The sequence below is a fragment of the Rhyacophila brunnea genome, unplaced genomic scaffold (assembly GCF_057557595.1).
Source record: "Rhyacophila brunnea isolate RB1 unplaced genomic scaffold, BYU_Rbru_1.0 scaffold_5, whole genome shotgun sequence".
Lineage (NCBI taxonomy): Eukaryota > Metazoa > Arthropoda > Insecta > Trichoptera > Rhyacophilidae > Rhyacophila > Rhyacophila brunnea.
Window position 1 is genome coordinate 22,147,687 of NW_028233170.1, and position 18,091 is coordinate 22,165,777.

Genomic DNA, 18,091 nt, shown 5'->3' on the forward strand with positions numbered 1-18,091 from the left:
AGACATGTTTCACGATGTCGCTTCGCTTGTACCTTGTACTCACTAGGGGACAAAATGTCTCGCAATATGGCGCGCAGCATTGAGTCTACGAGCCGCCCCAACGTTGCGAACTGTTCCGTACGTTGTACGCAACATAGCGAAGCTTTTCTACGTGATCCGCGACATATTGCATGTGTACGTTCCACGAGCGAGCGCATAGATTCCCGCCCGTCAGTGACGCTAGTTCTGCTTCAGATTTTGTCAAGTATACACAGGTGCGCATCATGTCACTCAACATGGCAGTAGTGTGGGGAAATGAGATTATTCTTAAACTCCTAGAACTGTACCAACGCCACACATTGTTATGGGACACGTCAAACCATGACTACAAAAACAAAATAAAGAAAAACGACGCGTGGGAGGACATTAGCAAAGCGTTGAGATTGCCAAGAAAGGAAGTAGAGGCGAAATTACATACCCTTCGCTCGCAGTTAGTTCGCGAACCAAAACCACCGGTAGCTGACGGGATGATTTGAAATCAAGTTCATGGTTTGCCTATGAATCAAAGAAGTTTTGAATTAGAGGAGCGACAACTTCCAGCAGCATGGATAATTTGGATACGCAAGTAAGTTTAAATTTTATAACCAAATTCTAAAAAATAGGTTCTCAGTTTCACCTATAGGGCTGTGTGAGAGAATACCGATCGAAAATATCAATACCGGTATTTCGGTATTTCCAATTGAATAACGGTATTCGTGAAAAATATAAAAACCATAAACCAATAAAAATAGATCAAAATAATTAAATATGAATATGTTATATCGAAAATATATAAATAAATACTTACATATAAGTATGTATTTTCTTTTATTTTGTTAACTGTCAATTCATGGTGGAACTGCATTGTATTGTTGCTTTTATTTAATAAAACGCAATTTTTTTGTAGTACTTATTCCACTTTTAATCAATAGATTAGGACCGATTTCGTCCGCCTCAGAGGGACATTTGTATTTAACTTTTAAAACACCTACCTAAGGCAAGATATGGGAGATATACTGATGTTTACAAAATACCTATATAGTACCAACGTAGTTGAACTATTGGCACTTCTTCGAATGATCTTTCAATAAATTTATTTTACGAAGTAGTGTTCTTGCGTGTGTGCGCGCCACTGGTAATTCCTCGTAATGTTTTATTACACTTTTTACACTTAGTAACTTCTTTACTTTTATCACATAACTATAAGAAATAAAATCAGTTCATTGCTCATTTTTTTGTTAAAAAAATATATTTCTCTATTATTTTATAAGCTACTATTGAGTAGATACACATCAAATAATTAGGCACGTGCAAGTCTATTATAAACCATAGTAGACCTACTATTTCTATTATATTATTATAATATTTATAAATATTCGCCATTACGACCGAGTTCGAGCATGTATATTGTATTGTATTTGAGCGCAATTTCAGATACCTACATCTAAAAATAGACCTTATGGAGTAGACAGGTATGTATTTTGCAAACCTGCACGTGTCTCACCGGCCACCAAAGTCGAAACGGGGAAGACCAGAAGGACGAAAAATTACAGTCCTGTTAAACTTTTTATATTAATTAATTTATTTCTATATCCACTTTCAATACCGAATATATCGGTTTTGTCTGATTTTTAAAAGCGGTATTTTGATATCGAAAAATACCGGTATACCGGTTTTGAAATACAGGTATTGCAATCTCTACGCTGTATGTATGTTTGTATTCTATTTTTTTCCGACCATGTCCGATCCTGATAGGATCATATGGGCCTCCACAGAGTAGAGGTTTGTATTGACAGATTTTTGTTTTTTACGAGAAGTGGATGTCAGCCACTTGTTCAACCTATTAGGTCCATACCCTGACACACACAAATTGAAAAACAATATGTGTATTTGCCAGACCCAGGATTCGAACCTGGGACCCACGGCTTTGTAGTCCAACGCTTATGCCGCGCGGCCACCATGGGTATGTTTGTTTGTATGTATGTTTGTATGTAATTTGTTTGTTTGTATGTGGCTATGTAAATCAATACCTCGACAACCGCTGCATTGATTTCGATGCGGTTTTCACTATGAAAATTATTGATATTCAAGGAAGGTTAATGATAAGAAAATAAATTGGTGATAGTGTTATTTTATTATATAAAAAACAGTAAATAAAAATAAGAAATAGCGCCGGCGTATGACATTGTGGTGCCGTTATTCATTTCTAAGTTTAATTATTTTCCACGAAACACTTCCGTGTGTACTCATGAAATATTCAGCGAATTCTGAAAAAAATAATATATAATAAACTTTCATCATATTTTTAATACGTGGATGTATATAATATTATAATTAACATTTCAAAAAAAATGCCGTTGTTCGTTACTAAACATTTAAAAGTTTTCGATTATTGTTTTTTTAGTAGTTCAGCATTTTTTAAAGGTTAATTTTTTATGTTGAAAATTCACTGTTTTTGTGAAATACGGGATTTTTACATATTGTAAAATGAAAAAAAAATTCCGGCATCTGGGTAGGAAATTATATAGATCTTATTTGTCGGGCTACGTCTTATTTATGTTCAATTGCATAATATTTTCGATATTTAACTTCGCGTGTACCTATAATAAAATGACCAGTTTATAAATTTACACTCGTTTACGTAGGCATGTGTAGTCAAGATCTTTCAACATGCATACATCATGTCAATTCACTTACACTTAAAACGTTGTGGAATCGCCATCAAGTGTTATGCCAAGTTCCAAATTAGGATAAGTCTCCTCGTAAATAAATAAACATTTTAAAGTTGCATATCAATTGTTTGCAAATATTTGTATAAAAAAATCATACAATTTTTTAAGTATTTTAAACAAATGTGCACGTTTTTTGTATTTCTGACGGATGGAAAACGTATGAAAACGCACGTGTAGACGTGTTTACAAATATTTTGTTTCACTAAAAGTAACGCCGTGTGGTCTCGGCGAATGTTGTTTTGATTAAATCTCGCAAATTTTTACGATATGGACTGCCCAGACTACATTTAAATCGATGACAATGTTTGCAGTTCAGGACGTGCGTAGAGTTTCAAATGTTTGAAACGTGCATTTGTGAAGTGATATAAGTTTACAAACAATTATATAACTTATTTGCGAGCAGATTATCTTATTATGGAGTGGGTATTCTACAAAAAGATCATACAATGATATCTTCTGGTTATAATCGAAACAACTCTGTGCAGGTTCTCAATTTCATTAAATATATACATTAAAAAAGGTGAAGTGCCACTGGCTCCAACGGCTTGTCGTAGAAAGGATAATTAAATTTGTCTAGACATCATCGCATGACAAGGCCTGAAAGACAAAAATGTGCTCTAACTATATTGCAATAAGAGTTACTTTGGCGGCTATCGCATTTCGGCGACAAGTATGTACAAAATATTCTGCGGCATTGCGTAGTATGTCCGCATTTTGTACATGAAACATGTTCCGCGGCTTCGTTCCCGACACATCGACGTAGATGTTGTACGTCATGTTGCACGATTTGTTCCCTAGTGAATTCAAGCCTTTATACAAACAAGTGTACGTCAACTTATAACTGATAACACCTTGAAAATAATTTTTCCAATTCAAAGAATAGTATAGTCATCTATAACTTATTCTTGAAACTTTTTGGACGGCAGGTTATTTGAATTTACGCAATAATACAAACTATCACCAAATTACCTGTATAACCACATTTGTCATATCCATGATCATTGGGCCTCTCCCGATAGATAAAATTAATTATTAGGTATAACCATGTCACCTGACCTCCTAGTCAACAATGGGCGTGCGTACGTCCATTATTCCTTGATTAACTGTCAAAATATTCACCTTGTACTTAGCACGTAAGAATTATTGTATTTAATTAATAATAAGGAGTATGTGAGGGGAGGATGGCAACACTGCTAGTCAGTCTATGGTAGCGAGGCAAAGGGTTGACATCTGACTCTCACACCTCGGAGTGACAGAAATAAAATTCGAGAAAAATAATAATTTAGTTTTTAATTTTTGTGAATCCCGGGTCCCACCAACATCCTGAGCTAGCCACAGGTCCCGGTATTTAACAATTGGCGCCCAACGTGGGGCGCCAATTGTGAATCCCGGGTCCCACCAACATCCCGAGCTAGCCACAGGTACCGGGATTTAACACTTACCTTACCCTACTTCCGAACATAGAAATGATTTGAAGTCCAAAATCTTTTGAAAAAAGTATTTTTAATAAAAAGTATAATAATGAAATGTTTTCATATTTTAATGTATGATGGGTAATTCTCTCCCCAATATGTGATGAAAAATTTGCTGTAGAGATTGCGGGCCGCAAAAAAAATTGACGGGCCGTCAGTTGGACAGCGCTGCTCTAACCTATCACCCTTCAGTATCGAACATGGGACAAGCAGTGTCTTAGGCCTACCGCGCATGAACGATTTCCTATCGTACGGTCAACAATCGAGGAGTTGTAACCATCGTATTGCAATGCAACCCCGCGCATGGACGATCGAGCGAACGGCCGAATTGAAAATCTGTGTTCAGACACAAAATTTTACACCGATTCGAACCGGCTGGGGTCCCATTGGCAATGCTTTTAAATGAGAGCCCGCACATGACAAGTCATGGCCGGCCGAGAGTGCACTCATACATGCACGCACAAGTGACGCGGTCGTATGTAGCGCACGCATACATCGAGCCGCCACATTTGACTTGACAGTTCATCGATGCGTACCTATTGGCTTTGCATGCCCGTACCAGTCCCATTTTTTTCAGTTTCTTTCTTCATAAATTAATAATATATACACCCACATTTTAAAATAGTTTGATAATCTATACAAAACCTCTATATATTATATAATATAAGCTCTACAAAATCCATTTTGACGTTTCTTATATTGCGTCAGCCATTTTTCTGTGCGGAAGCATATCTTCAGTGCGCGCGCATTGGCTCCGATCTATATCACGCCATTCGCGCTCAAACATACTGGCCGGTAATAATTTGGATCATGCGCGAGCAAACCAACGATTGTCCGAATGCTACCGGCCGGTTATGTAATCGTCCATGCGCGGTAGGCCTTATGCCAGCGCTCCATTGGCGAGCCAAAAGTCCGAGGACAATAAATCGTCCGATTTGTCTATGCTCTGCTACTGATCAACGAACGAATAAAAAAGTCGAGCTGTCAAAAGTTGCGATTATTGTAATGTCTTCCGATAATCGTATAAGTTTGTGTTATTTATATGTAGACTTGCATAAAATCATATAGCAATGAAAACAACACAAGTTTAAGGTTTTATTTTATGAATTTCATAAATACAAATGTAGGGGGTCGTCGATGTGAGGGCCAATGATGTGGTGACGAGGAGAGATGAGAAGTCGTTGTCGTGATTATGAAGGGTGTGAGTTTATTTAAATTGCGTAATAATACATGTGTACAATTGTTACAATAATGCGAATCACAGCACAGAGCGATGTGCTTCGGTTGAAAACTTACAATCGAATAATTCTCTTTTTATCAATCATGACGTATTGATTATTATTTTATCAACGACTAATTATGTAATAATTCGGCTATTAACTAACTAAGTGAGAACAGATATACAAAGATTATTATCGCGGTCATTGATTTACAAAGTTAGCTATAACTTGATACCTACATGGAAATGCCTATTAAATCAATTTGTAATAAGGTCAGTCGGGGCAAGATCGGCATACAGAAGAGTTTGACTTTAAATTAATTTTACGGAATTAGTAATTGTATGTATAGTATCGTATGGCTTAAATGGCATTATTTTGATAAAAAACGTAAAAATGACCCTTATTACGATCTTACCCCTTCACTAGGGGTTAGTTCGTCAGGACGAATTATTTTCATTGTAACACGCTTGAGAACCACACGGGTTTAGATCGTCAAAATATGGTTATTGGTAGAGAAAAGTATCATACTAAAAGTATTACACAGAATAAAATATCATTTATCATCTTATTTCACAACCATGGGGTTACTTCGGCATATTAAATGTATGCCGATATAACCCCATCACAAATGTTTAGACAAAGTAAACGGATCTAGTATTAAAAGATTGTTTAAAATATAATGTTTATTATTCTCATCAAATATTAGGTAGACAATTAATTAAGAACGCAAAGTGCATACCTACATATAAAAATATTATTTTCGATAAATGAATAAGTAAATGGAATTTTTATTGAATATTGAATTGTTGAAGATTAAAATTAAACATAATTTCACCTCTCCTTAAAATTAAAGGTTGCGGAAGAGTACAAATTATGTCTTCATTGAGAACATTAGAAATGTCGTCAATAACTGGAAATATAAAAACTGTTTCTTTTTCGAGACCATATTTTTTAATAAAATCTTTCTCCTGGTAAACTTAACCACGGGTTTGTCTTCGTTGTTGAAACTCAAAATTTTACCAACAAAGTGTTTGATGGTCTTTTTTGTTTCAAACTTGACTAAAATCCAGTCTTCAATATTTTTTTTCTTGAGGATCATTTACAACTTGTACTACAATTGCATCCTCTATTTGTAAAGGGTCATTAAAATTCTCTTCATCGGTGTCTGGCAACATGTCAGATATATTTCCAGTATTAGATGATGCTGAAGTGAAGTATTCGTAATCTTTAGAGCTTGACGTCGAATATAGTTTTTACGCTTGGCAAAGGCTGTAAACCAATCACTCTTTGGAATGCCATTTTTAAATGGAGTTTTTATTTTATTTATTTAAACATAATGCCCAACTAACTCCATAACTTCCTTCATCGATAATCCAAAACCATTTCGTTCCATTACGTGTAGATTTTCTGCCAAATTCCGTTCTAGATCAAGGGATAAAGCAGTTGGTTTGCCCATCAATGAGGATTTATGCCCATGTGTTCCATTGACGTGGTCCATGAGTGTCATTCGTGGAATTTTAAATAGTTTGGATGCTTGATATCCACTCATTATTTTTGATAACACTTCATCAACAGCATGATTCAATTATTGCTTTTTTGTAGAAGACGTGGCTCTGTTAGACTTTCTTTTGTAGGTTCGAGGCATTAATCACGGCTTTTTTATCTGTAACAAACCAGACATTGTTATTAAGTTTTTAAAACTGAGTTTTTATTGGTAAAAATAAATATATTTCATCTAAGTAGGTATACTCGAACGAACTAACCCCATATTAAAAAAAATACGGGTATAAATCGTCATACATGTGACGAACTTTTCTGCTGTTAACCAAGCTAGTGGGGTTAGTTCGTCAGCAGTCAAAAATAATAAAATTGAAGGCCCATGTAAAAATAAAAAATAAAATAGAAAGCGGTATAGGCAAATTAGGTACATACCAAAAATCAGTTTATTTGGGCATTGGATTATCGAGATATTTTACGATTTGACGATCTAACCCCATATACATAATAAAAGCTGAATCACGACACAACTTCTCTCCTCTGCCACGTAGCTAGACTGAAGCTAACTTCATTGCAAATGTGGAGGACGTTGAGTATGAATGTTGGTAACATGGATACGAAGCGGCACTTACCCACATCGCTGCAATAAGAAAATAAAAGCACTGGACGAACAAGACCCGTTGACGATCTTGCCCCGACTTACCTTATGTAATAACGCCATACAAATAAAAAAATAATTGATAAATCTATCATTTTCTAACGTGTAAATTGTTAATTTTGTTAAATTAATCAATGAAAATGTTTAAAACAATTACCCAGATTTATTTCGGTCCAAATTATCGCGTATCGAATTTGCATAGAGATCGACGGACGAAGACTCGCAACTCGGAGAGTAAAATATCAAACATATTTGAAATCCAACGAGCCTGGTCTGCGGATTAAAAAGTCCGCAGATCTGGGCTGCTCCATGTGAAAAAAAAATTCCGAAGACTATAAATCATCTGACTTGCGTGCCAATGGAGCGCCGGCATTACGATTAAATTTAAAACTCATTGATATTTTACTCGCCGAGCTGTCGAAATTCTTCCGTCAGTCACTACCATAAGATCTGGCTACCAGCTCTCATTCGAATCGAAGAAAAACACCTAAATATTTTAAAGTTACCTATGTGAGTAATATTAAAGAGGAGTAAAGACAACACAAATATTGCATAAAATGGCATTACATAGTTTCTAAAAAAATATCTTAATTTTTATGGAAATCCACACCAAAATAGCACAATAAACGTCATATTGATATCAAATACAGTATGGTACCTACCTACATTGTTGAACGTTAAAAACTCGACTGATTTATTTGTTCATTTGGTCAGTAGCAGAGCATGGAAACATTCTATAATTTTCATTTGTAGACTTTAGGCTCGACAATGGAACGCCAACAGAAAAATATCGTTGATAAAATTATACCAATCTCTTTGATGTGCCGAGTGTGCAAGTCAGGAAATTCACAGAATTAAGGAAAAAATAGTCTTTTTGACTGGCAAACCAGTTACGATTTTGACGTATTATTGGATACGGGCAACTGCGATCTTGTTTTGGTAGTAATTTACGCAAATAAATTTTTGTTATCTTACCATTAACCTTTCGCGTTGGACGGATATTACGTAGTGATATGGAAGACGAACTCGAAGACAGGCTGTTTTATCAGACTTATCTGTCACATATGAAGCTGTTGTCAAGGTTTTCTTTTGGTGTCTCGATGAACCATCCGGTCGGTTATTTATGGAAATTATTGCGTTTGTACCTACTGCGGTCAGAAGTGATTATTTTCAGCTTGGCTATGTTTATATTCCTCATGTACATCCAGGCCGTTGACGTTTGGAGCCGCGCTCTCCTGAGTCGATTGGGATACGCGGTGGGACGATCGCCTTTGGGTACGCAGCGAATGAAACTTTTAGAGCTTCAAGACTCAGATAAACAGAGCTGGGAAGCGAAAGAGGAATCTTCGGCCGCCTATGCCCTCAAAGGCAGACGGCCCCAAATGGAAGATCGATTCATCGTGAACGAGAATATTAATCACACTGGTGTTTCATTGTTCGCTGTGTTTGATGGACACGGAGGCGAATTTGCGGCAGACTACGCCAAAGACAATTTAATTCAAATTCTTTTCAAAAAGATTTATGACATTAAACGAATAATGTCCGGTGAACTGATTGAATCCATGCAGGTGCTCAATACGCCTGATGCCAAAGTCGATTCGAAAGCTAGCCCGTTGGTGGAGCGGAAAAAAAGTATGCGAAAGGCCATCAGTGCTTCGGACGACTGCACGAAGAAAGATGTCACGGATCCAGAACTTCTGAGAAAACTTTCCATGTCGAAGACCGTAACCAGAGAAGTTCGTCCGTCACCGTCGTCTCCTAGAGTTAACGTTCCTACCGCTAGCTATATTGAGTGCGGTAAGGTTAACTATGGAAAACTATTAACCGATGAAGTGCTGGCAGCGGATAAGCTATTGATTGAAGAGGCGAAAAAAACGATGGATGTAGCCGGCACAACCGCATTGCTGGCCATTCTTGAAGACAATATTTTGACAGTCGCAAACGTCGGAGATTCTCGAGGAGTCATGTGCGACTTTAAAGGAGCTGCTATTCCACTTTCCTTTGATCACAAACCACAACAGGTCATATTTTCTTTGTCATTCTTCTCATCTTATACCTTGATAGTTTAAAAAAAAAATTACATTAGTATATAAAGAGGTTGAAAACACCTCCATCTATTGAAATAGAGCTTAAAGATATGACAGTTCTACTAATTTTCATAACATAAACTCCAAAAAGCAGTTCGGCCTTGCACCCTATGCAGATCAAGGTGCCAAAAAACGATAATGAAACTACAAGAGAAGAATTAGTTCTCAATTCAATTGTAGGGCATTTAAATTGCAAGCCTCTTGTGCAGTACAATCGATCATAGAACGGGAAAAGAAGTTCTAGGACCAGCCCCGTTGGCGAAAAAGGGTTTCTTTGAATTTATTATTTGGAATAAATGGAAAGATAAATTTTTGGCACTTATATTTGATTTCAGATTCAGATTTATTTTTTATTTATATCTGCCTAAAAGTGAAATAATCATCACGTCCAAGGCCACCCACTGCATAATCAGCTACGCGCACTACACTTCATACGTGATATATTTTTATTTTGCGTAATAATAAGTATTTTGACATGAATGAATATTTTATGAGTTTGTTCATTTTGTTTAGTAAGACGTTTAGAAATCTGTTTGATCTGTCAACATCTGGCAAATGGTTAATAAAATAACCATCTACTGGTATTAAGCGTCATGTTTATCTTATTCTTTATGAAAACTATATTTCTTTAGTAGTATATTTTGGAACATACACATTAAATGTACTTTCAAGTGTCTGACTTACCTTCCAATCGTAGACAGCTTTGATTTAGTATGTTTCTATTACCTGCCAAATTTCTTTCTGTTATGTTGTTTTACCTCTTTTAACTTATTATTTTTTACAGATGCGTGAACAAAAGCGAATCAAAGAAGCAGGAGGCTTCATTCATTTTAACGGAGTCTGGAGAGTTGCTGGAATATTAGCTACATCCAGAGCGATGGGCGACTACCCGTTAAAAGATAACAAATTTGTAATTGCCGATCCTGATATATTAACTTTCGATCTTTCAGATCACAAGCCATTGTTTATTATACTAGCTTCGGACGGTCTGTGGGATACGTTCAGTAATGAAGAAGCGGTTAGTTTCATAAAAGATAGACTTAACGAACCCCACTACGGGGCTAAAAGTCTTTGTTTGCAGTCCTATTATAGAGGCTCTGTTGACAACATCACCATCATAGTAATCAATCTCAAAGATAGAAAATACGCTGTGTCATCCACCAAGAGTCTCTAGTTTATTATTGGAATAAGCGTATATTTGTATTTTGTATAAAATAAACTATAATAAACAAATGGTTACCTTATCATATCAATTCATAACAATATAACTGTGGTATAAACATTTAAATAAACTAACTTCCACACCTAAAATTTGAAGTGTTCAAGTGAAATCTTTTTTCTACAAAGAGCTTTTTTTATATGAAATGGTATATTTTATATCCCGTTGGAATTAAAAAATGATGTGCCCAGTACACAATTTGTAGTAAAATCTGTGCAAAAAATTGGCCACACAGAAGTGTTTTAGTATTTTTGATATTGTGATATTTATAGTATTTTTGATATTGTGCTTTAAAATAGTCCATTATTATTATAGTTTGCAATATACCCGTGTATCGTATCCCTTGATATTTCAGAAAGCATGAAGTGTTTGAATGTATTTTATAATATATAAATTTGACAGAGTCATCATTTTAACTCTATATTTATTACTTAACTCTATACGTACAGACTAATAATTATAATATTTTAGAATAGCTTGTGAATAAATTTACAATCTTTATGTAACTATACTCATACACGATTTTAATTTTTGTCTTTGGCAATACCAACTTTAATGTTGAGAAATCAATTTATTATGAAACGTGTTCTCTCAAGATGATTTATTTTACAATAACACAATCTTCAAAGATGATAATTTAATGGAACCTCTAACTATGCTACTATAATCTACGATTCTACGAGATGAAATTGTTAGCATTAACTTGAATCTAATATTTATTTAAATTGTAGAGGTTTTCTTTAACAAGTATAAAACAAAATTACCATTTTTCCTTTTATGGGAGCATTTTAGCAAACTTTTTTTTTATGAAAAATTGTTGTTTGCCATTGGCCCAATCCATTAAATCCTTGCTCTGAATCAAATACACATAAACAACATGTGATTTTCTTCAAACGCAAGATTCCTGTACCAATGCTTCAGAGACTGGGGATAAATTTTATAGTGATATTGTAATGTAACCAGTTTTCATTTTTTAAATGCATTCCGAAAACTTGTAGAATTCATAAGGCACTTTTTTCAACAGCGTATCTCGAAGTTAAAATTAAATGTAGATACTTCACACTCCATTAATATTAATTGCAGTGCTAGTTTTTATTTTGAAAAACTAAAATGAGCCAACTTTGTATTGTAACATATTTCATATGAAATTTTAGGCACGCATTAGAGACGTTCGATCTGGATCATGTTTGAAGCAGATTGATGTCAAAAATCGAATCGATTCATCAATCTGCTGATTACACGCTCAGTCTAGATCGCGGATCATGAATTAAAGTGACTCGATCGTGATCCAGATTGAATTTCGAAGGCCTGCCTTATATTTATCTCCATGAAATTCACCATATTTGATATCCACTTTCTCGCTTATTGTCATTTACCTTTTGATACTCATGTGTAAATTTAATATTTCACAATATGACTGCACCTCAATTTAATTATTATTATCGTGGACCAGTGAACGTGATGTTTGATCGGCAGTAATCTATGTTACGAATGTTTTATTACATCTGTGACTCAATGTCATTTGGGTGTACTCCATAGAAGAACTATGTATGGAATAAATAATATATTATACATTTAAAGAATCATGTTTTATATCATATATATGTATATAAAATTACACCAACTATATTATGCCACTCTGACCGTGACTAATGGTATTCTATTATGCTATTCATGGACATTTGCATTATTTTTTTCAAAATAAAAAACAACTTTCACATTGTATTGTCAATGAGACAATTTTATTATTTTGCATAAAAACAGCTAGTCACTGAAATATGAATGTTTAGAAAGCTTTATTTGTTATCGGTTATTTATATTGTAAAAAAAATAATATATTCTATAGCTTTACTTTTTCTACTTCTACTTCTACTTTTCAATAGCCTACCACCGTACTACAAAAATGATTTAAAATTGTTTTTGTATTAAATTTATACATTGCATCCTCTTTAATTTAAGGTTACAATCCGAATATGTGTATTATATTCCATTGATTTACTATATAATATGTATTTTTAGCTAAATTCGCATAGGTTTGAAACATGCACAATTTCTATCAGGTCGTAAGGCAATCAGGGCCGTTGATAGGTTGGGCAACTGATATTAGGCAGTATGCAGCCAATGAAGTGTCCCGACTAATTGGTATGGACCGGTTATCAGCCAATGAGATTTTATATCATCATGATGCAGGGGAGCCCAAACTGAATGTGCACTTGTACGACTTTCATTCGTAAGGGCGTCTCCACCAGCGCAGCTAAAAACATCAAAACATTGATATATCCCAAAGTAGTGTGACTTTGGAATTACAAATACTTCTACAATATAATAAGTTTAAACGGTACTTTATTAAATTATTGGAAAGGGGTTGCCATGAATAGTATGAGGTTGTATTCATGTATTTTTAATTATTAAATTTGATGTACATTGTTGTGTTAATCGTTTATTGTTGTTATATTATTTACTCATTATGTATCTATTTTGTTGGTTGGGTATCATGTCACCATGCATTGTAAATAAATATTTATTATAAAAAACTTATTAATTGTATTTGGTATTTGAAAGTAACACCTGAATATTTTTACAGAAAATTTAAGAGATCATTCTCATACTTTGTTAATATCAAACAAACATCGAAATCTTGGATGCATTCAAAGTATTCTGACGTTTTTCCATAAGGAATGTAATCTGGAATATATTGAACAAGGTAAACCAAAAATTTCTCAAGATTTGTAAAATTACTTATTCTACCGCATTGATATTTTTTAAAGCAGCCATACAACAGTTAACAAAATTTGAAGCATTTATTACTGTTGAATATGAATATTTCTGATTGATTTTATTGTTACAGTTATAAGTATGCATGCGTTTATTGACGTGCATTTCTTACAAGTGTTGTGAGATTTCATTAAACGTCTGTTTTTAATGAGAATAGAAATATGTATAAGTTGATATAGTTTTATCTCCCCATGTGATTTATTTAGTCATTTTCATCTTGTTTAGTGTGCCAAATTTTTTTTTACTGTTTGTGTTATACGAGTTGATTTTGAATAAAATGAAAAAAAAATCATCCATGTACCTATATTTTTTCAACTTATTCATACAAAATTAATGCAGTAGAACCACGATATAATGCACAAAATGCACAAAATATCCGGTCAAACGTAAAAATTGTTAAAAATATTCTGTTAATTTTATATATGTTTAAATCCAAGTGTCGCTTGTAAACAATGTTCTGCGCATGATAATCACGTCATACCTCTCGCACTCTAATTTCGAGTCATAATGCCGTCCTGCTCGTAGCACTGACATTTGCATGCTGGCCGCTAATTCACACAGCTATACAGGAAGTTTGAGAATGTATGCATTTATTACTCTATTCAATAAGTTTACAATGGTTAGTAGCAGATGAAGTATGATGAAGCGAGGAAGAAGAATCAACACATCCAAAAAGAAAGTTATCAGTGATATGAACGCATCTCGATGATCTGATAACCATTATTAACTATTCGTCAGGTAATGAAATTCAACTATATTATACCAGCTTTCGTAATTTTAAAGAGTTGATTATAAAAAAAACAGCAGACTTCAAAGTGCAAACAAACCTAATTCTTTTTTCAAAGCAGGATTACCGAAAGTAAGCACGTTGACATAGAACAATAACATCACAACAGGTGTGTCTGGATAAATCATCCGAAGACGAATAAGCAGGATTTTGTTTGTGTTTTTATATAACTCACCCGCATTAGTCTATTATATCGAGGTTCTACTGTAAAACTTTTAATGAGTCTTAAATTATATAATATATTTGTTATTGGCAAAAATATTTTCAATTAAACATTTCACCGTACTCCTATTTCATAAACTTATATTTTATGAGGTTTAAATAATATACACTTCATAAATGTTCGTAAGTATAATATTGACTTTCAAGGTAACAATTTTTCACAATGGTGATCAACAAATTTACTTACAGAATTAAAAGTATCTTCGAACCATGTTTGGTGAATAAAGAAAGTTATATTAGCCTCAGAAATATTCTATTTGTGTGGCTTGTGGAAATACTGGAAATGAATGAAATTCTGAACCAAGTATGACTACATTATTTGAAAATTATCATATACAGATATTTATATTAGCATCGAAATAGAAACAGATTTACTTTTGTTCAAATTAATTATGTAGAAGATTGTGCCAAAATCAACACGAAGAAAACCAACGTTTTATGCAACAGCACCTGTCCTGATCCAGATTTCCCTCTCATTAGCGAGGGGCAAAACAAACGAGAGCGTTGACAGCTTCAAATACCTGGGGGTACAGAACACAGGAGATGGCATTTTGCAGAGAGAGTTCGCTATCCGAATGGGAATGGCTGGAGCAACATTCAACTCGATGCAGAGTGTCTGGGGCTCACAATTGTATTTGGTCAAAACCAAATGCCACCTATTTGACTCTTGTGTTCTGACAGTGCTGCTTTACAGTAGCGAACCATGGCACCTTACGAAGGCTCAGAGCAACCGTATACTGTGGTTCGAAGCAGCCTCTCATCACTTTGAGAGTGAAGAGGCGACTTTGGACCTGGCTCGGTCGCATGCTGAGGATGCCAACTTCAACCTGGCGTGCCTGTACTTCTAGCCAACCGGATTCCGGCGTCTTGGAAGGCCGCTAAATACTATCCATAGTGTATACGGCGGAGCTACGGGATGCTCGTTTGAACTGGAATGATGCAAGAAGACTGGTATTCTTGGAGGCACCTCGTGGTGTCCATGTGCTCCAACTAAGGGACAGATATGGCCGAAGAAGAAGAAATAATTTAAATCGGTTAAGTGGTGGTTTCCCTTATGCGAAAATCACATACCAGGTAGGTACATGCATTTGTTCTAGGCATTCTGTGCAATCAGTAAAGTCATACAAAAAAGTCCACGCATGTTGCCTTGTATCAAACTCGATCATTATTTCTGGTTTACATTAAATTTAATTAACCATGGCCCAAGAAAGTGGAAAGCAGTAAGTTTGGTTGTATATTTAATTATGCCAATGTATAATTTCGACCAGTGGTCCTTAGAAAGTTTCTGGTGGTCCGCGAATTTTTGGCGTCCAACTGCCTATGCTAAAAATTTCAATAAAATCCTTCAAAACCTGTGCACCTGCAAGTGTTTGAGCATTGTATTTTTGTTCTTAAAATATATTAATGGTTTATGTGACAAAATCAGCTGCGATCGTACGCTATTATATTATAAATAATGTTTTCTTTATGAGTTAGCGGTGCATAAAACGTCTCTGATATTTTCAGTAGTCCGCAAGTGTAAAACAGTTTAGAAACACCGATTTTGACCTTAGGGACAAATAAACATTTTAAACATAGTAGGTATGGGAGTTTGAGTCATAAATTTGAATACCTAAATTGAAAACTATTATGAGTTAAGAAATTAATGTGTGTAAGTGTAAGAAGTAGTGTAAGAAATATATAAATGCGATGTATGCACGGCATACAAAACAAATAATTTAGATAGACTTGTACAGCTTCTTCAGCAAGAAAAGAGAAAATACGGCAGAGGTGAAAAGGAATCTGACAAAATTACTGAATATGTATATGTGTTTACAATGGACTTACAATTTGTTTTGTTATATCCAAAATCTAATGTTTCCAGCGCATATTTTAAACTTGGCATTCATAATTTTACCCTCTACAACCAAAAACGATTGGTGGTCATTGCTGTGTTTGGATTGAAGTCGAATGTGGGCTTACTACAAATTAGCTTTCTAGTGTAATAAGTCAATTTATTCTTCCTTTTCTACCTCTTTCTGACTACTATAAAACCATTATTCTGTATCATGATGGAGCTACAAACCAGAAAAATATGTAGTACTCGCTAATGCTTTATTAAATATTGCAATGCCACGTAATATCACCACTGTATAATAAAAAATGGAGAAGGACCATACTCAAATTGAGGTTGATCGATGCGCTCAGTAATTGAAGAGGTTGAGAAATCAAAAAAAAATATGTTCATACTAATTATGTAACTGCGTTTAATGAAGCCAGGAAAAAACCTAAGCCATACATGTCACATTTATTTATACGAGTAGCATCATTTTTTCAAAAAAATTAATGTTAAATTTTACATATCCATACGACCAGGAGGAAAACTAGAAGACACAGTCGTAACTAATATTCGAGCATTGCAATATAATGGGTGCAATTAATGGAAATATTAATTTCAAACTGCGTTTTAGTGATAAATAAATTAAAGTACCTACTATTATGTAACCGAAATTCTTTGACAGCCTGCCTCAACTATATCAAGAAAGCTTAATATAAAATTAAATAAGCACAAATACCTTCAGCCGTTGAAAGCAAGTATGGAGGCCGATTATCACTAATATAATATACTAATCTGTCATTTGAAAGCTAACTTAAATACACTTTAATTATGTAAATCTATTTTCGTTCATTTATGCAATGCTTATTTCCCCTATTTATACAATTTTATTTAATTTTCCAACATAATGTAAACAAACTTGGTACTGTTTATTTTAATTCAAACATTGTAACTCCCAGCTCAAATCTCAAAAAAACAAAAGCAAACCATGTGATTCCTCTATCTTCTTTATTAACACGTTGATCGCCATGGGGGTCACCGGTGACCGGCATTGGATTACGTTCAGGGGGCCATGGGGGTCACCGGTGACCGGCAAAGAAGACCTGCGTAGAGTTGTTCTACAGCGCCGGCGGGCACGCGCGCTGTGCATTTTTCGATACGCGGTGACCGGCATGGCCCTTCTGTATATTACTGCCACTTGGCCTGAAAATATGTCTTCCCAGTCACAAAATATAGGCTCACTAATGTAAAGAATGTACATAATGAAAAAAAAAGTTTTCCTTTTAAATTTTAAATGTGTTTTTGTTGATATAAAAATTAAAATTAAATAGATTATAAAAATGTAAGTTATAAAAAATATGTAAATAATAAAAAAATAGAATAAAAAAAATGATTATAAGGTATGTATACGTATATTTCCAGTTTATGTGTATCCAGGTATTATACTACCCAATTTGAAAACTTTTATTCCGTATTTGTGCCTTTTCTGTTTATTATACTATCTAAATCTAAATATAATTCGACCGCGAAATGGCACCATGCTCTCGTCAACACATATGGACAGGTGACCGGCGAAGTGGCCGGCCCG

General features: G+C 34.6%; 1 protein-coding gene across 1 annotated transcript; it reads left to right on the forward strand.

The window, feature by feature from the left end:
• Positions 1 to 8,489: 8,489 nt before the first annotated feature.
• Positions 8,490 to 11,654, forward strand: LOC147066159 (protein phosphatase 1L). The gene is made up of 2 exons (XM_085955563.1): positions 8,490 to 9,618; positions 10,469 to 11,654. Exons 1-2 carry the CDS (start codon positions 8,611 to 8,613, stop codon positions 10,856 to 10,858), a joined length of 1,398 nt encoding a protein of 465 aa, XP_085811689.1. The 5' UTR covers positions 8,490 to 8,610; the 3' UTR covers positions 10,859 to 11,654.
• The last annotated feature ends 6,437 nt before the right edge of the window (positions 11,655 to 18,091 follow it).